At 46.5% G+C, this 18,561-nt stretch overlaps 1 protein-coding gene across 6 annotated transcripts in view; it reads right to left on the bottom strand.

The window, feature by feature from the left end:
* The window catches only part of LOC139749449 (atrial natriuretic peptide-converting enzyme-like), a 1,171,820-nt gene that overhangs the window by 292,920 nt on the left and 860,339 nt on the right, over positions 1 to 18,561 (bottom strand). The window contains exon 1 of one of the 6 annotated variants that reach the window (XM_071663324.1): positions 12,454 to 13,239. The exons of the other annotated variants lie outside the window; for them this stretch is intronic. Within the exon in view, the coding sequence (XP_071519425.1) occupies positions 12,454 to 13,011 (558 nt within the window). The 5' untranslated portion in view covers positions 13,012 to 13,239. Of the gene's footprint in view, positions 1 to 12,453; positions 13,240 to 18,561 lie in introns of those variants that run through there. 6 annotated transcript variants of the gene reach the window in all.

Here is an 18,561-nt window from a genome sequence, read left to right as displayed (position 1 = left end):
ATGAGGGTACTGCCCTTGGTTATGATTGTCTGGTCTTGGTCAGATGAAAGGCTAGGCCACTTCGTACCAAAAGGGCCATGTCATCGTGCTCAAGGGTCGTGCCGTCGATTTCTAAGGGTCTGCAGCAGTGTATACATCCGGGGATGCGCGCGCTCGGGCGGTCATGCGCGGCAACTCTGAAAGAATTCGTTCCCCAGCTCAGCCAACAACAGCGCGGAAGTAAAAGCACACATTTCTCTTCGTCAGTGCATGAGCAAGCCCTTGTTCGTTCTGGGGAAAGAAGATCACCACCTCCAAGGGAAGACGTACGTCATATATTTCCGTAAAAAGTAGCATGTTATGGCAAGATAGTCGCTAACTAGCAACGTTAAGTCTGCTTATCACTTCCTCCTCATCTCGTTAACGAATCAGTACTCGCACCTTCAGCTCGGTGTCTGTTCGACGAGAAAATGCCGAGTGTTCGTTCGTTAGTTTCGTCGCTTTACTCACCAGGCCTCACGCTAGGGCGCGGGCAAGTCACTACACACAGGCACTTGACCAGCTCAAGTGTACAGTGTTATACTGATGTACGTGAGACAGGCAACACAGCAGAGATCAGGATGGATCTGTAGCCATGTATACGGACAGGAACGTATGAATGAAGTTAAAGAGGTGGGTTTAGAGCTCCAAGTATTAAGTACACACACACACACACACACCACTGGTTGGGAGGGTCAGTATCCACGCGTACGGGAGGGACAATGACGGGAGAACTGATGGTCGGTCATGACCAGGTTATCTGCTGGAGGACAGTAATACAGGACAGTAAAGCAGGGGTCTATGGACAGTGGTGCCACATATGGATCAAGTTACGGAGGTGGGTTGAGTGGCGCAGTACACAGACAAGCAACAATGTCTGGCCACAGACGGAGGCGTGTCTCCCAGCGCAGGCGACCTGAGCAGTAGCGGGAGGGAGGGAGGGTGATATGGTCTGGTTCGTGTTTTGTTTTCAGGTGGTGGAGAGTGGGGCAGGAGCCGTGACGTGAACAATGGGTACAAGTGGTGGTGAAGAGCCTGGAGCGATCACCCTCTGCCACCTGCTGCTGACTACTACTAACGCCATCACCAACCACTGTGCGCACCACACACACACACACACACCTCCCTCCCTGCCTCCACCAAACCGTGTCTCACCTCCAACCATACCATTCATGCTATCCCTCTTACTCACCCATATCCTTCATGTTATCCTCTTACCCACTCCTATCCATACTACTCTCCATGTCCGACCCTTCCCACCATATTCATCCCCGGACTCAGCACTCCCTCATCATTCATATCACCTTTGTTACTCACCATTACCCTTCATGCTACCGTCCTTACACACTCCTACCCTTCATACTACGCTCCTTACCTACCCCTTCACTCTATACTCACCCTAGCCCTCAACACTCCCTCTCATTCATCCCTGTTCTCCGGACTCACCCCCTGTCCTCTATACTGGCTGCTCTGCTCACCCCTCTTCCTTTATATTCATATGTATCCTCCAAACACCCTTGCCACTTCCACTACCCACTCACCCCTCTCCCCTCGATACTCACCCCTCCCTCCAAACTGCCCTTCAACTGCTCTCTTCAACTGGCCTGATAACTTTTATCTGAAAACAGTGAAGGAAGATAAAAATGAGACAGTTAAGCCATCAACTGCACTTTTCAATATGTCGCTTGCGACAGGGAAAGCTTCAAAGGATTGTAAGTTTGTTGGTGTTCTCCTAAATATTCATAAAAGGCAATATATCCTTGCCCGAAAATTACCGACCAATTAACTCGACATTCGTGCCGGTAAATCTATGGAAACCGTCATGGGTGACAAAATTACAAGTCATTTACTGGATCACCACTTAACGATTCCCAGCTCGAGTTATGACGAAATCGTTCGTGTCTAAGCTGATAAAATCAACATTCATCATGCATTTAATTGTTTCGAAAGCACGTAATAAAGTCTAACATTAAGGAAGAGTAGCAAAAGTTATCACACGGTTGTACTTTGGTGGTTAGGAAATTGTTTGACCGGCCATAAACAAAGCCTCCAAATGGTCAGACGTAACAAGTGGAGTGCCTCAGGGATCAGTCTTGGGACCGGGTCTCTTTCTCGTTCACCAGATAAACACTGTCATGGGCTGTGGTGTCGTGAGTCAAAATGCGCAGTCGATGGAAAGCTGGGAAATAAAACTACAACAAAAACTGGACGTCTACAGCCTCAAGCTGACAGACAAAATGACGAAGTGACCCCAACATATGGCAAATGCAAGTTGTCCACAAGTCCAGAGTTTTACATACCGGTAGTCAAAATGAGAAGCCAGGCTACACTATGAATTCTGGTGACCTAGAAAAGGCAAAGGAAGGGGGAGACTTAGGTGCAATGATCTCTCATGACCTCAAGCAAAGAAAGCGGCACATAAATAAACAATAAAAAAGAAAAAACTTCAAATCATATATAAATAATTTCAGATAAAGTCTAAAAACTCAGTCCTCACTTTGCAGTGCACTGGTACGTCTCCATCTTGAATACTTGGTTCAATTTTGGTCAAACTCCTGAGGGGTTGGATAGAAAGACAAGGACGAAATAGAGAAAGTGGAGCGGCGAGCAACCAAGATGATTCCCGGACTGAGAAACAAATCCTATGAGACCTTAATGAACGACTTGAAATTTCTCACTTAAAAGACAAGGGTATGAGGCGTTTTGGGACAGAGAGGCAAACGATCAGAGGTGATCTAAACACTGAATTCATTTGCTCTAACGGATACAGACTCGTGGGAAAACGTTTGATTTCGAATGGGAGAAAAGCAAGTTTTCTTCAACACGAGTGCTGGCAAAGGGAATCATTCACCAGCTACAACACATGAAGGGAACCCCACTAACACGTTCACCAACTGATCTGACAAAAACCTCGCTTCGAAAGTTCACGACTGACATCAGTTCCTCCTCTTTTGTTACAGAGTCAGTTTATAGGGATTTCTCCTTAAGTTATCTGTTTCCTTTTCTTACTTCTACCACACTATTCTCTTTTACTCTTGCCACACTAATCTGTTTTACTCTTGCCACACTAATCTCTTCATTTCTTATTTCTTCCGTAATCTCTACAGTCCTGAAATGACCCAGTGGTCAGCTGCTGTTTGCATTCTTTTGTATCACTGTTCTCCTCACCGTACTGTACATGTACAATATCTTTCACACTAACCCTCCACGCTCACAATACCCCTGACACTCACTCTTCTGTCTCCATTTCGAGATTTTCAGACACCGCTGCTCTCAGGCTCCCTCTATGATTCAAACAAAGAGCTCCTCACCCTCACCCCTTCCCTCGACACTGCCCATCACACTCACCCCTTCTCTCCACACTCACCCCTTCCCTCGACACTGCCCATCACACACACACCCCTTCCCTTCACAACGCCCTTCATACACAACTCTTTCCTCTGCACTGCCCTTCACACTCGCCCCTTCCCTCCACACTACTCACTTCTTCCCTCTATACTGCAATTCCAACTTCTGCCTCCCATACTAACCTCCAAATTCATCATTGCCGGTCACACACCCAAAGTTTCCATCAAACTCAACCAGACTCATTACACTCATCCACTCCCTTCCCTTACACACTACCCTAATGTGTAACCTCACCATTCTGAACCTTCCAGTGCCCTCATCCCTGCCTTATACATTCACCCGCAACCCTACACGTAACTCCTCCATGCCAGCACATTCACCAGTTAACCCTCTCATTCATTCTTCCCCTGATCAGAGCAGTGACCCCAGACCGTAATCCCGCTCCTGAGCCAACTTAACCCATACAATCATTCCCTGCCCGATGATCGCATCACTACATTTCTAATCCCTGAGGGTCAGGTCAAATGCCCAGACCCCAACCACAGGTGTCGAAAAGTCAGTGCTCGAGGATCGCACTAACGTCCCTTAAGAGGTTCACCAACACAATGAGGGGGTACAGCATAATTGTTACAGGTACAGTGAATCGCTACAGCACATGTTGTCTATAGGTGGGTGCACGTGTGTGACACATTACTGAAGACACCCAGTACAGCCCACCTACACACCTGGCATGCACTACAACCACCACTAACATTATTTCCCCCCATCACCTTCCCCCAAGCCCACTGTGAACTTCTACTTCAGCTACTCCTCACTGAGGCTCTTGTAGCTTCCAGTGTAGATATCTCACATTACGTTAAGTCCTTCGGGTCTTACAAGCACTGTACTGACACTGCAAGTACTGCGGACGATCCTCCAGCGGTCGGGAGACTCTCCTACGAACCTGGTCAACAGGTCAACAGGAGTACGTAACCCCTGTGATCATGGTATGGGCCAGGTTCCTCTGTGATCATGGTATGGGCCAGGTTCCTCTGTGATCATGGTATGGGCCAGGTTCCTCTGTGATCATGGTATGGGCCAGGTTCCTCTGTGATCATGGTATGGGCCAGGTTCCTCTGTGATCATGGTATGGGCCAGGTTCCTCTGTGATCATGGTATGGGCCAGGTTCCTCTGTGATCATGGTATGGGCCAGGTTCCCCTGTGATCATGGTATGGGCCAGGTTCCTCTGTGATCATGGTATGGGCCAGGTTCCTCTGTGATCATGGTATGGGCCAGGTTCCTCTGTGATCATGGTATGGGCCAGGTTCCTCTGTGATCATGGTATGGGCCAGGTTCCCCTGTGATCATGGTATGGGCCAGGTTCCTCTGTGATCATGGTATGGGCCAGGTTCCTCTGTGATCATGGTATGGGCCAGGTTCCCCTGTGATCATGGTATGGGCCAGGTTCCCCTGTGATCATGGTATGGGCCAGGTTCCCCTGTGATCATGGTATGGGCCAGGTTCCTCTGTGATCATGGTATGGGCCAGGTTCCTCTGTGATCATGGTATGGGCCAGGTTCCTCTGTGTAGTGTGAGAGTGCAATGACGTCTTCCTGCACACCGCAACCCCATCATTCTTGTAATCTAGGTCAACAATCGAGCACTGGATCACATCTAATCACTATGAATTTTACGGTTATATATATATATATATATATATATATATATATATATATATATATATATATATATATATATATATATATTCTTTCATGTATTAAAAGGTAGAAGGTTTATGTATACGATGATACAGAAAGTCATTTCTTTGAAGACAATTTTAAGTGTGTGTGTGTGTGTGTGTCTGTGTATGTGTGTGTGTGTAGTACCGTGGGTGAGAGACTCTGCCGTGTGGGGTGGGTGGCGGCCTCTCAGCACCCACCCGGTGGTCGTGGTCGGCAATTTCCACCAGTAAGGCAGACCCTCCCAGTGGTGCCGGTCCCGGACCTCCCTCCAGTGTGTGGAATGTGATGGAATGCATTTTCTGTTTGATTTCACGACGGGTTATTCCGTTGTTTAAATACCGTGTGTGTGTGTGTGTGTGTGTGATGCACGTACGGGCGATGTAGTGCAGTGTGCACTGAAGTGTGCGTATGTGAGCACACACACACACACACACACACACACCTAAAAGTAATTCGCTGTAGTGTATGACCTTGAAGAAAAATCTCAAGTCGAGGAATTATTTTCATGAGACTATCAGGAGGTCGACCGTGACAGACAGACAGACAGACAGACCAGGAGATGAAAACTGTCTCGCTGTGAAGTGACGGAACATTTGATACGCAGCCCAGGCTAGAGGCACGGACCATGTCTGTCTCATTCATGTGTGACGAGTTTATAATCGTATCATCATCATCATCATCATCGTTATCATTATCATCATCGTCATCATTATCATCTTGATCATTATCATCATCATCATCATCATTATCATCATCATCATCGTTATTATTATCATCGTCATCATTATCATCGTTATCATTATCATCGTTATCATTATCATCATCATCGTCATCATCATCATCGTTATCATTATCATCATCGTCATCATCATCATCGTTATCATCATCATCGTCATCATTATCATCATCATCATCATCATCGTTATCATCATCGTCATCATTATCATCATCATCATCATCATCGTTATTATTATCATCATCATCGTCATCATTATCATCATCATCATCACCATCATCATCATCATCGTCATCATTATCATCATCATCATCATCGTTATCATTATCACCATCATCGTCATCATTATCATCATCATCATCATCATTATCATCATCATCATCGTTATCATTATCACCATCATCGTCATCATTATCATCATCATCATCATCATTATCATCATCATCATCGTTATCATTATCACCATCATCGTCATCATTATCATCATCATTATCATCGTTATCATTATCACCATCATCGTCATCATTATCATCATCATTGTTATCATTATGATCATCATAATTCATCACCATAATTATCATCATTCATCACCATCATCATCATAATGATCATCATTTATCATCACAATCATCATCATAATCATCATCCACCAGAAACACTGAGGGCCTAAGCAGCAGCCCTGGCGTACTCCATCACCGTGTTCCCTTACCAAACTACGAACCGTTTTTTTTCTTCATATTCTGACGACGATGTATTTACATACCCCAGCGTTAACATCAGATGTAAGTACTCAACCACATGTACAACAAAGTGGCCATCATTTACACTAAGCGACTTTCCGAGACGTACGAATATAACGAAGGCACATCTTCCGTCCATGTTATACGCAGGTAGTGGCCCAGCAGATGAACTTGGTCCATACTGAGTCTGACCTGTAGAGGGAGGCAGGCAAGCCACGACACACACGGCTTATAGTCACCACACGAGGAACTACTGACATCAATATTGGGAACTAGTGAGTTCAGGGCATCCGGCGCTGTACAAGGACAAAAAAAGAAAATGGCTTTTTATATGTAAAAAAAGGTTTTAGATCACTTTGAGAAAAAGAGAATCCTATATGCTTCGATACACATTCACTGAAATGAACATTGAACTGAGACTAATAATGGATTTCTTGATATTCTCTGAGGCGTAGTGAACTATGCCTAATCGACAGGGCTTTGGGAAAGCGGCCTTCGGTGGCCTCAACACAGCCGTCAAGGCCAATGTGCCGTACCATAAAAATTCGTCCAGATTCTGACGTACCAACATCCAAAATATCAAGCTGTTGTCACTACGATTCGGCCGTGAAAGAACAACAACAAACGGAACTAGCGTTCAAGTTTACTGGCGAGTAAAGACGTGGTCAATATGAACAGTGTTGAGAGGCGAGGCAACACAAGTGGAAAACTCTCTCCCCCACCGTAACACACAATCAGTATTAATAAAACACTTGCAATATATATGTACCTGAATACCTTGCACGTGTCTTGCAATCCTCACTGCAAGGGATGAAGAAGATCCTACGAAAACTGGGAAAATCCTATGCCTAGGACATGTCTTGCATGAACTAGAAATTGTTTGAAAAGCAAAGGAAGAGAATTAGAAAATCCAACCAATCTAAAGAAAGAAAAAACTGGAAAATGGAGACAGGTGTTGGAGGCAACGTTAGACATGTTGGCAAATGTCCCACAGATGGTGAAGACGACCCAACAGGTGTTGGAGATGACCATACAAGTACTGTAATGACATTACAAGGACTGAAGACGATCCTGTAGCTGTTGGAGACTCTCCTACAACTTTCGCCAACAGCTGTGAAAAATGCTGAGGGGGGAACATATTGGTGATGGAAAGATTCTGTACGCGTTGAAGGCCATCTTAAACGTGTTGGAGAAGACCCTACAAATGTTGAAAGTGGTCTAGTAAGTACTGGATACGACCTTACTAGTGTTGGAGACGACTGTACAAATGTTGGAGACGACTGTACAAATGTTGGAGACGACCTAACTTTTGGTGAATACGCGTTATATGTATCCAGGACACTGCTACGTGTCTTGGTTACAAGAGGTGGAGACACGACTACAAATGGTGGAGAGAAAAGACGACAAGAGGTGGAGACACGACGACTACTGACGGCAACACTGGGACACGACCACAAGTGACGACTACTGACGGCAACACTGGGACACGACCACAAGTGGTGGAGACGCGACCACAAGTGGTGGGGACACGGCCACAAGTGGTGGAGACACGGCCACAAGTGGTGGTGACGACCAAACAATCGGTGTTACCCAAGACAGTGCTCCATGTGATGGTGAAAACGTCCCAAGCATTGAAGGCAAATTGTAGAGGCAATGACATGGACGGTATTGACAGGGCTGCAACAGGCCAAGACAGTGTCAGAAGTGGTGGAGGTAGACAGGATCATCAGTGTGGGAGACAGTGTCAGAAGTGGTGGAGGTAGACAGGGTCATCAGTGTAGGAGACAGTGTCAGAAGTGGTGGAGGTAGACAGGATCACAAGTGGTGGAGACAGAGAGCCTCACACCCGACTCTCTCATCCCCTGGCTGGAACATACACGGGGTCATCACCCATCCTTGTGTGTCAGTCGAATCCCTCTACCGTTCACTCCGGCTGGTTGATCATCACAGGCACAGCAGGCACGGGTGGGGCCTTACTGTTACTGCACAACATCACCACACACACACACACACACACACACACACACACACACACACACAGGAGCACGTGACCAGCACACTGTGCAGCTGAATCGCCACAGTAAACATGGTCCAGCGGCGGCACTGTAACACCTCCGCCAAGATCAGCGACCAGCCTTCCTGGACCCGTTACCCGGAGATGGTCTCGCCCTGCGTCACGGCCAATAATCCCGGGTTCCATTACCTTCATTATTCTCCAGATGGTTATGAATTCAGATAATGGGAGCACTTACGTGACGTAGACTGATCCAGGTTGTAAAAACTGAAGCTTGCACAGGAGGAAATTTACACCGTGATGGGTGAACAAATAGAACAGCAGGTTGTTCAACTCTCTTGTTCTCAACCTTTTACGCGTCACCAGTCACTGAACTTGTCTCTGCTTCAGGTTGGTTGGTTGTCTGGCCTTTAAGGCCTATCAACTGCCAGGGTCATCAAGGGCGTCAGCGTAAGCTACGTCCACCAACCGAAAAATCTTGAACACCTTCTTCATGTGTTCAAGATAATTCTGAGGCCACATACACTCTCAACTATGCATGTGGCCCATGTCTCCTTCACTATGTGTGGCGCCCTATATCGAATATATTTAGTCAGTAATTACTTTAACTACGAGTATATCTTTGGCTAACGACAGAAGATGAGTTTAAGTACTATACGACACAACAATGTCTTCGTATATTAGCTTATGCTAATGATAATGGCTTCCCAAACTGACACCTCATACTGTCTGAATGGCTCTCGCGTCCCTCAGGTGGGGGAGCCAGTGGTCTAACGTACACAGCCAGGTAAGCAGGTGCCGCCAGCACGACCAGCACTCGTGCCGTGCCAGGCGCGGAGAGACATGTGGCGAGTCTTACAACAGCAAATAACTTACACAACTCACACAGTTCTTACCTCGCGTCACGCTGAGTGTGGGGGGGGGAGTCTTTTTTTCTGTCTTACACAAGAGCGAGTCAGTTCCCGAGGCAATATTTAAGACCCCAAGCCCAAGGTGGTGTGTATAATGACACACCAGGTAAGAAATCCTTAGCTCAACCGGTAAAATGGGAAGAAAATGCATGTAGACCACGAGAGGTGGGTAGCCTCGGGTCTTGGGTGGTCATTAGCCAGGAATGTAACTGCAAATGTGACACACATGCCTGGTCCACCCTGCCAGCACGTCTCTGTGTACCCTCGTCCCTCCTCCATACATGCCTGGTCCACCCTGCCAGCACGTCTCTGTGTACCCCCGTCCCTCCTCCATACATGCCTGGTCCACCCTGCCAGCACGTCTCTGTGTACCCCCGTCCCTCCTCCATACATGCCTGGTCCACCCTGCCAGCACGTCTCTGTGTATCCCCGTCCCTCCTCCATACATGCCTGGTCCACCCTGCCAGCACGTCTCTGTGTACCCTCGTCCCTCCTCCATACATGCCTGGTCCACCCTGCCAGCACGTCTCTGTGTACCCTCGTCCCTCCTCCATACATGCCTGGTCCACCCTGCCAGCACGTCTCTGTACCCCCATCCCTCCACCATACATGCCTGGTCCACCCTGCCAGCACGTCTCTGTGTACCCTCGTCCCTCCTCCATACATGCGTGGTCCACCCTGCCAGCACGTCTCTGTGTACCCTCGTCCCTCCTCCATACATGCCTGGTCCACCCTGCCAGCACGTCTCTGTGTACCCTCGTCCCTCCTCCATACATGCCTGGTCCACCCTGCCAGCACGTCTCTGTGTACCCTCGTCCCTCCTCCATACATGCCTGGTCCACCCTGCCAGCACGTCTCTGTACCCCCATCCCTCCACCATACATGCCTGGTCCACCCTGTCAGCACGTCTCTATACCCCCTCCCTCCTCCATAGTATTCCAGCACCAACTGCTCTATGGCTGAACGTACCACCAGAACCCTTACTATGGCTGGACGTACCAACACACACCCCTCACAGCGACATATCAATACACCACCATCACTGTGGCTTCGTACTCCACTAACACACTCCCTTGGACTTCGAACTCCACCAGAGGGGCTTGGTATTCCACCACTACCCTCAAAGTACCACATTTCGGCAAGTAAAATATTGATTACGAACACAAATTGCTCCATAAGCCATTATTACCAAGAGCACAAGAGCCTGAAGTGATGATCCGTAATGACGTATAATATGCAAAGCACTGCTCATTTGCATACGATACAGAAACCATAATGCCAGACACAGACTATAACACATGGGACTCATTACCCACTCTTTACAACGGCCTTGGCAGACCCCACGACATGCGGTCACTCAGCCTGATTGATGATAAGGGACTCTAGAAGCAGTTACGAAGAACAACAGCAACACTAAGTTCGACACTCAAGAGATAAGCCTTATCAAGAAGAACACATCTGAAATCATTTTCTTTACATCACTGCAGACGCCGATGGGGGGGTCTGACGGATTCCTTTTTTTTCTTTTGAAATGTGAATAACTTCGACAACAGAACACCTTCACATGAGAGAGAGAGAGAGAGAGAGAGAGAGAGAGAGAGAGAGAGAGAGAGAGAGAGAGAGAGAGAGAGAGAGAGAGAGAGAGAGAGATTCAAGTACCTGAAACAATGGCGAGAAACCAACAGAAAGATGAATACTCTTGAGGGCAATAGTTGTCTTCGCTGTAGGGTTGTAGAACACAGGTACAACCTGCCAGCACAGGTTAATGTGATGTGCAGCAGTTCTGGATCACAGCTGAACAAATATCTTGATTTTAATTATCAATATATATGTCACATTAACAGGGAAATATACCCGTTAAAATTTCTTAAGAGGGAAATTACCTGTTAGAATTTCTTGAGGGAAATATACCCGTTTAAATTTCTTAAGAGGGAAATTACCTGTTAGAATTTCTTGAGGGAAATATACCGGTTTAAATTTCTTAAGAGGGAAATTACCTATTAGAATTTCCTGAGGGAAATATACCCGTTAAAATTTCTCCCTTCACATATTCGCCTCCTTCCCTTGTAACAGTACTTAAGTATAAATGCTGGACAACACTTTCCTATAAAACTTCCAAATGCAGGAGGACACTTTCCTATAAAACTTCCAAGGTTGTATATCTTAAATGACACTACAACATCGCTTTTCCAGCCGGCTTCTGATGCCGGAGGGAGCGGTGGGTGGGGAGGAGCACTGTGTGCAGTCTCCTACCTTGTCTTCATGACATTAAGGAAACGTAGAGCAGATAACCTCGTCATGACCCTTCATGTCCCCTGTACTCTTTCCTGTGGTACCACCTCTACCGTGGCTTGGTATCCCTCCCTACCACACTTACCGTGGCCTGGTACTCCATCACCACACTCATCGTAGCCTAGTACTCCCTCACCATACTCACTGTGCTTTGGTACTCCATCACCACACTCATCGTAGCTTGGTACTCCACACCCTTCACTGTACCTTGGTATTCTACAACCACCATAACCGCGGCTTGGTATTTTCATTACCCCTGGGATGAGCTATAAGAAGCTAGCACTGCTAATGTCATCATTCTTGATGGTGGGGTTAAGATCTCTAGTTGACGACACAAATGAAAGAGAGGAGTAATTGTCAGCTGGGTTTTACTTCAACTCCCGCCATTGCCATTTCGTCTTTCCCTTCCAAACCATATACATCATGGTTCCTGGACTGTTCTTCCTTCCAAACTATACACGTTACGGTTCTTGGACTATCTCTTGAGGAAATGGTAACCAAACCCGCAGACACAGCACACGAAGATTAAGTCGTCGTTGTAATCAGACACATACACGAGAGGGTAATATATATATATTACTGAAGTCGAGTCTTAACGCTGCTTCATAATAATAAACAGGATTAAACCACATCCATAAACAGGTTTTCCCACCACCGGTGTTCCAACTTACCTTATCGTCGATGCTTCTATGGATGTGTGGCCGGCCTGCCATGGCAGAGCAACGGCAAACGCCGTGCAGGAAGGCCAGTTCTCCAGCCGAGGACTTCGTGTCCTTCGCGGGGGCCGTCTTCGACAGCCTCCCGCTACCTCCATGGCCATCGTCTCCGCTGCTGCTCTTCTTCACCCCGTGGCTCTTGTCTAGTCTCTCGTACTTGTCGAACTTGTCCTTCAGGTAGTCTCTGTGCGTGGCTTCCGGCTGGTTCTTCGTCAGGGACCCACGAGGTATTTTGTCGTAGCGATTATGCTTATCTGTCGAGGCCTTGTCCGAAGGGAGGTTGTTGGCAGGCTTTTTATCTGTGGGGAACTGGTCGATCTCGTACTGGGCGCGGTCGTAGATCTTATCGACGGTATCTTTGACGACTTGTTTCTTCTCGTAGCGGGAGCCGACGCCCTGGGTCACCGGGTCGTGGTGGATCTTCTCGTACTGCGGCGGGCGGTCAGCCTTGGCACGGTTGTTGCCGTTCGAGTACCGTTCCACCTGAGGCTTCCCGTTCGATCCTTCCTCCATGGTACCGTCTGCCCACCGGTGCGACGACAGTAATCCCTCCTCCAGAGATGCACCACACCACTGCTCCACTATGAGGTACCACTTAAGGGCGACCAACTCTTTGAGGGGCACCGCCTTCAGGTACTTGTCTTTCAAGCAACAGTGGCCAGGTATCAACACCACACACTAGTAAAACACCTCCAGTCCTGTCTTTATAGATTTATCAGGAGCCACATACACTCTACTTCGTACTGTTCAGAAACACTAGAAATACCAAAAACAAATTAATCTCCAGTAGTCATACAAACTTAATGGACAGAAGACATTACCCAGATCATCCAACAGAAGAATCATACAGTGGACGCCATTGCAGATGTCTGCATGAGACTCAACACAAGAGAGCCGAACACCGTCAGTATTGTGTTCTCGTGCCAGTCTGATCCTCGAACTGTCACCGGAAATTAATTAGTTAACCGGATAATTACGCCTCATTACCGCCGTTCCAATCGCATTAGCTTAAACTAGATGAGGCCCTTTCTTCGTAATCCCTTGCCTTATTTCCTCAGTCGTCACCTCTTCCCTTCACTATCATCGTACCTTTGATCATAACTGCTCATCATGGCTTCATTATCATCACCACACCGACCCTCGTACTTCCCACAAAAATGCCTCGCTTTCCAAGACGCATCCATTCCATACCATCATGTAGCACACTATTCTCTTTTTTTTCTTCCCATCGATTACGGTGTCGCTTCCTGTATCAAGTCTGGGCCTGATGGGGACAGAGAGACAGAGAGACAGACAGACAGGCTAAGAGGAACACAAAAGGATAGACAGTTCCAGAGTCCAGATGTGCATGAGAAAACGAAACAGTCTTTATCTCCAACATTTTCTCCCTCATTTGCACTAATTACTCCCTCACTGGTAACATTTACTCCTTCACTGATAACACTCACTCTCTCATTTGTCACACTTTCTTCCCCCACTTGTAACAGTCACCTCTCTTACCTGTCAAATGTCTTCTCTCACTTGTAACACACACTTACTTACATCTAAGACATTCGCTCACACTTGTAACAGTCTATGCTACACCTGTAACAAAGTCTTAACATTAGTTCTGTAACTTTTACTTCCTTATTTTCAACGTTCACTTTCTCACTCTGTAACATCCACTTCGTTACTTGTAACACCGCTCGTCTTACCAGTAACATTTACTTCGTTACTCGTAACGCTGCTTCCCTTACTAGCACCATTCACTTCGTTAACTGTAACACTGCTTCCTTACTTGTAACGCTCACTACGTTACTTGTAACGCCCACTACGTTACTTGTTACGCTCACTAAGTTACTCGTAACACTGCTTCCCTTACTTGTAACGCTCACTACGTTACTTGTAACGCCCACTACGTTACTTGTAATGCTCACTATGTTGTTACGCTCACTACGTTACTCGTAACACTGCTTCCATTACTTGTTACATTCACTCCGCTGGTCTCAATATTCGCCACCTAACCTGTCACATTTCCTCCCCCTCACCTGTGACGTTCACTCTCTCACTGACTCACACATCTGTACACCAGAGTGCCACACGCAGGAAAATGTTTGGCTAATCTGCTCCTATGCAAATGAAGCCTAACCTAACATCACACCTGTGTCCAGGCAGACGGTGTGTGTGTGTGTGTGTGTGTGTGTGTGTGAGTGTGTGTGTGTGTGTGTGTGTGTGTGTGTGTGTACTCTCTGGAGTGAGTCAAGAAGATATCAAGAGAGATAACCAACCAAGACTGTTCGTGATGAGCATTACATCCCACAATCGTCTCGGGTCGTGTCACGTCACATGGATAGCAATTATAGACCTGGCTTGATTAAAAAAAAAAGACCTAATTACGAGATTAGTTCAATTAAGGCTGAGCCGTCAATGCGCCAGCTGCCCTTAACCCCCTTCCTCCACCCCACCAGCCCCTCCCACATCACGGATGATCGTCTGGGACAATGATGTCCCTGGCCACCTTACTGGCCCCGTTCCCCCTCGATTCATTTGCCGCGTTCGTGACAGACGCCAGCGGCGGTGGAGTGCACCGTCTCTGGTATAGACAGGCAGACGGACCAGCCATGCAATCCAGTCACTGGGTCCTTCCTGCTTGAGGCCTACAGTACAGACTGCCGGGGGGGTCATCAGAGGCCGTACGTCTCCGGTCGAACTAATCTTGAACAAGGTAATTCTATGACCATACTCGCTAATATACATCAGTCCTGCGTATATGGCCCTTTCACTGCGCATATGGCCCTGGCCACTGCATACATGGTCCTTGCAACTGCATATATGGACCTTGTCCCATGAGTACGAGACCCCGCCCTATGCATGGATGGATGTTAAAAACACTGTCCATCCCCTGTATGGATCCTTAATGAAAACACTGTCCCCTGTATGGATCCCTAATGAAAACACTGTTCCATGTATGGATCCCTAATGAAAACACTGTATTCATATTTCCAAATGTTCCTCACCAGAACTAATAAATAACTCTCTGGATTCTGGGTTTCCTCGTGTACCATTATATCTTGGTTCATAATTCTTCCATTGTGAAACCTTCGTCAGCTAATTCGTGTAATAGTTGTGCGATGCTCAAGACCATAAAACCCTGTATTCAAGACCTGTTCAGGAGAGAGAGAGAGAGAGAGAGAGAGAGAGAGAGAGAGAGAGAGAGAGAGAGAGAGAGAGAGAGGCTTACCTCATAGAGAGATATTCACCATCACGTGTGTGGGCCACCACGATAACGCGGAGGTATTTATTTATGCTGTGACGTTGCTGTCAGAATGATATGCAAATCTAATCCAGCATGTAGGAAGGAGGAGGTTTGCTGGAGTGCACGAACTGCTAGGAAATTGAATGAAAGACTTTTGTATATCTTGTGATTTGAATGCAATCATATCAGGAATTCTTCCTCAGTACACAGTGGCATCACGAATCTTAATGCCTTTGGAACACATTCCAAGGCATCAAACTGATAAACCTCCTTGGAAAGACTGACTTATAAAAGGATCCAAAATCCAGATGGCTTTACAAATTTCAACAAGAGACTCTCCTGTCTTGTCCACAACCTGCTGCATCATCTGGAATCCATAACAACACAAGAGACACTGAATCAGGACTGTGTGGAACCATTCACTTGGATGGCACGTCCTTCTTTCCCCCGAACGGCCGAGCTGGGGAATTCTCCTCCCTCTTCCGTCTTTCCCCTTCTCACTATGACCTTCCTGCCTTCACGAATACGATCGAAGAATATTCGAGAAGTCGAGACTGACCACTAAAAACTTTTTTTCTCCCCCTACTATTCTAGAGTCATTACATCTAAGATGGCGCAGACGTGGGTATATACATTCCCTTCACAGTTGGCAAGTATATGGTCGTGACTTACGATCGTCTGAATCATAGGTAAGTCACTGAGCTTCTCCACAGGGAAAGGTGATTCCCTGGTGACAGAACCAGCTCTTGGAGCAGTGACGGGACGTGTGTCAGGTTCATACATACGAAGAAATGATGAAAATCTGAACGTGATATGGAGACAACTCGTTCAGTAACTGAGGAGTGACGCTGGAACTCAGTTTTAATGATATCTTAGGAACATCCTGGGTTCTGACCCGGGTAATGGAAGTGGGGCGATGACTTGAAGAGCAACGTGAGATGATGAGGCAACGGACGCCACGAAAGAACTGGTAAGGTGCCACAGACAACTATGGTTATGACAGATGGGATGTTGCTACAAAGAATAGGAATTACAGCTAACGAGGCCAGAGGCTGTAGTCATATGTGTGACGAAGACAATAACAGGAGGAGCAGTTAAACACAGGAACACCACACGTACCTCCTCTCTCTCTCTCTCTCTCTCTCTCTCTCTCTCTCTCTCTCTCTCTCTCTCTCTCTCTCTCTCTCATTTATCTGCACGGCAAAGCCTGGACATGAGAGTGTCATTACAGAGGGGAGGGGGGGGGGGGGGACAAGTACGCAACCCTCCGTTTCTAGAATCATAATGTGGTTGCCTGAAGGTATGGTGCGGGGGGAGAGAGAGAGAGAGAGAGAGAGAGAGAGAGAGAGAGAGAGAGAGAGAGAGAGAGAGAGAGAGAGAGAGAGTTGAACCACCAGGCACCAAGAAACATACTTCCATACACACCTGTACACACTCCAGTCTTCCCATCCATTTCAAACCTATCCCTTCCCCCGTCCCACCTCATCTTCCTCTCCTCTAACCACCCCAATAAAAGAACAGAACAAAAAAAAAAACCCAGTCATCCGCATGACGTCAAACGTTAAGACGTGATTATCGCAATCCATCGTTCTAGTTGAGTGCTACCCTCCAGGTCTTGCCAGCAGCTTACGTTATGAGAGGTATATTAGGCCCGACCTCCTCCCATATTAGCGTCATGTCATACTTGACGGAGGAAATTCCCGTAAATACAGTGTATGATGTCATACTGCAGCCTGCCGAACGTGAGGTGGATGGATGGGGAGGAGGTAATGGTTCATTAACCTCAGTATAGAAAATGGGGAGTGTCGTTACACAGAAAATGGAGAGTGTCGTGATACAGAAAATGGTTAGTAGCATGACAAAAGAAAATCAAAGGTGGGAGGTGCAGTGATACAGAAAATGGAGTGTGTCGTGATACAGAAAATGGTTAGTAGCATGACAAAAGAAAATCAAAGGTGGGAGGTGCAGTGATACAGAAAATGGTTAGTACTGTAAAAAAAGAAAAAGGTAGTACCGTGATGCAGAAATCGATTGTGTAGAAAATCGGTTGTGTGAATCATGATAAAGAAAATGGGAAGTCGATTACAAAACTATCGTAGAGAGAGCAAATCATGTGGTTATTAAGTCATAACCAGTGATGAGAACTTTACGAACAATTAATAAAAAGATCATTACATGAAAATTAATGAATCTCTACACTTAAACCCTTCGTTTTTCATTACAGTCATGTAAAGTTACACCCCGTTTTCGATTACGGTTGATCTTGTGTCCTGCATCGTTGCCAGTACCTTCTTCCATACGAATCCGGCGAACCAGATGACATAGTGTGCTATTTCCGCGACAAAAGGTCAGACGTGTGGTAGATGTGATCCACTGGCGTTTGTTTACCCATCAAACATGTGGTAGATGTGATCAACTGGTGTTTGTTTACCCATCAAACGTGTGGTAGATGTGATCAACAGGTGTTTGTTTACACATCATCAGCAAACTATCCGGCATCATTATTTTCGAACGAGAAATTAAAATTTCATTCATATAAGAATATATATATATATATATATATATATATATATATATATATATATATATATATATATATATATATATATATATATTGGCACACCGGTAACTCGTAAGTATGGAGTTCGTTGCAATAGCGGAGTTACGTGCATAATTTCCCAGTCCTGAACACAGCCTCTCCGTATATACAAGCTCCCCCTCTTGGGCCAATGCCAACCCCCATAACAAAATGAAGTTGAGGACACTCCCCTCCACCCCATAATACACTATACACCTGTGCTAGTAGTATACACCTGTGCTAGTAGTAT

This window comes from Panulirus ornatus, chromosome 1, assembly GCF_036320965.1.
Source record: "Panulirus ornatus isolate Po-2019 chromosome 1, ASM3632096v1, whole genome shotgun sequence".
NCBI lineage: Eukaryota > Metazoa > Arthropoda > Malacostraca > Decapoda > Palinuridae > Panulirus > Panulirus ornatus.
The sequence above is the reverse complement of the archived record's forward strand: the minus strand, read 5'-3'. Positions and strand labels throughout refer to the sequence as shown.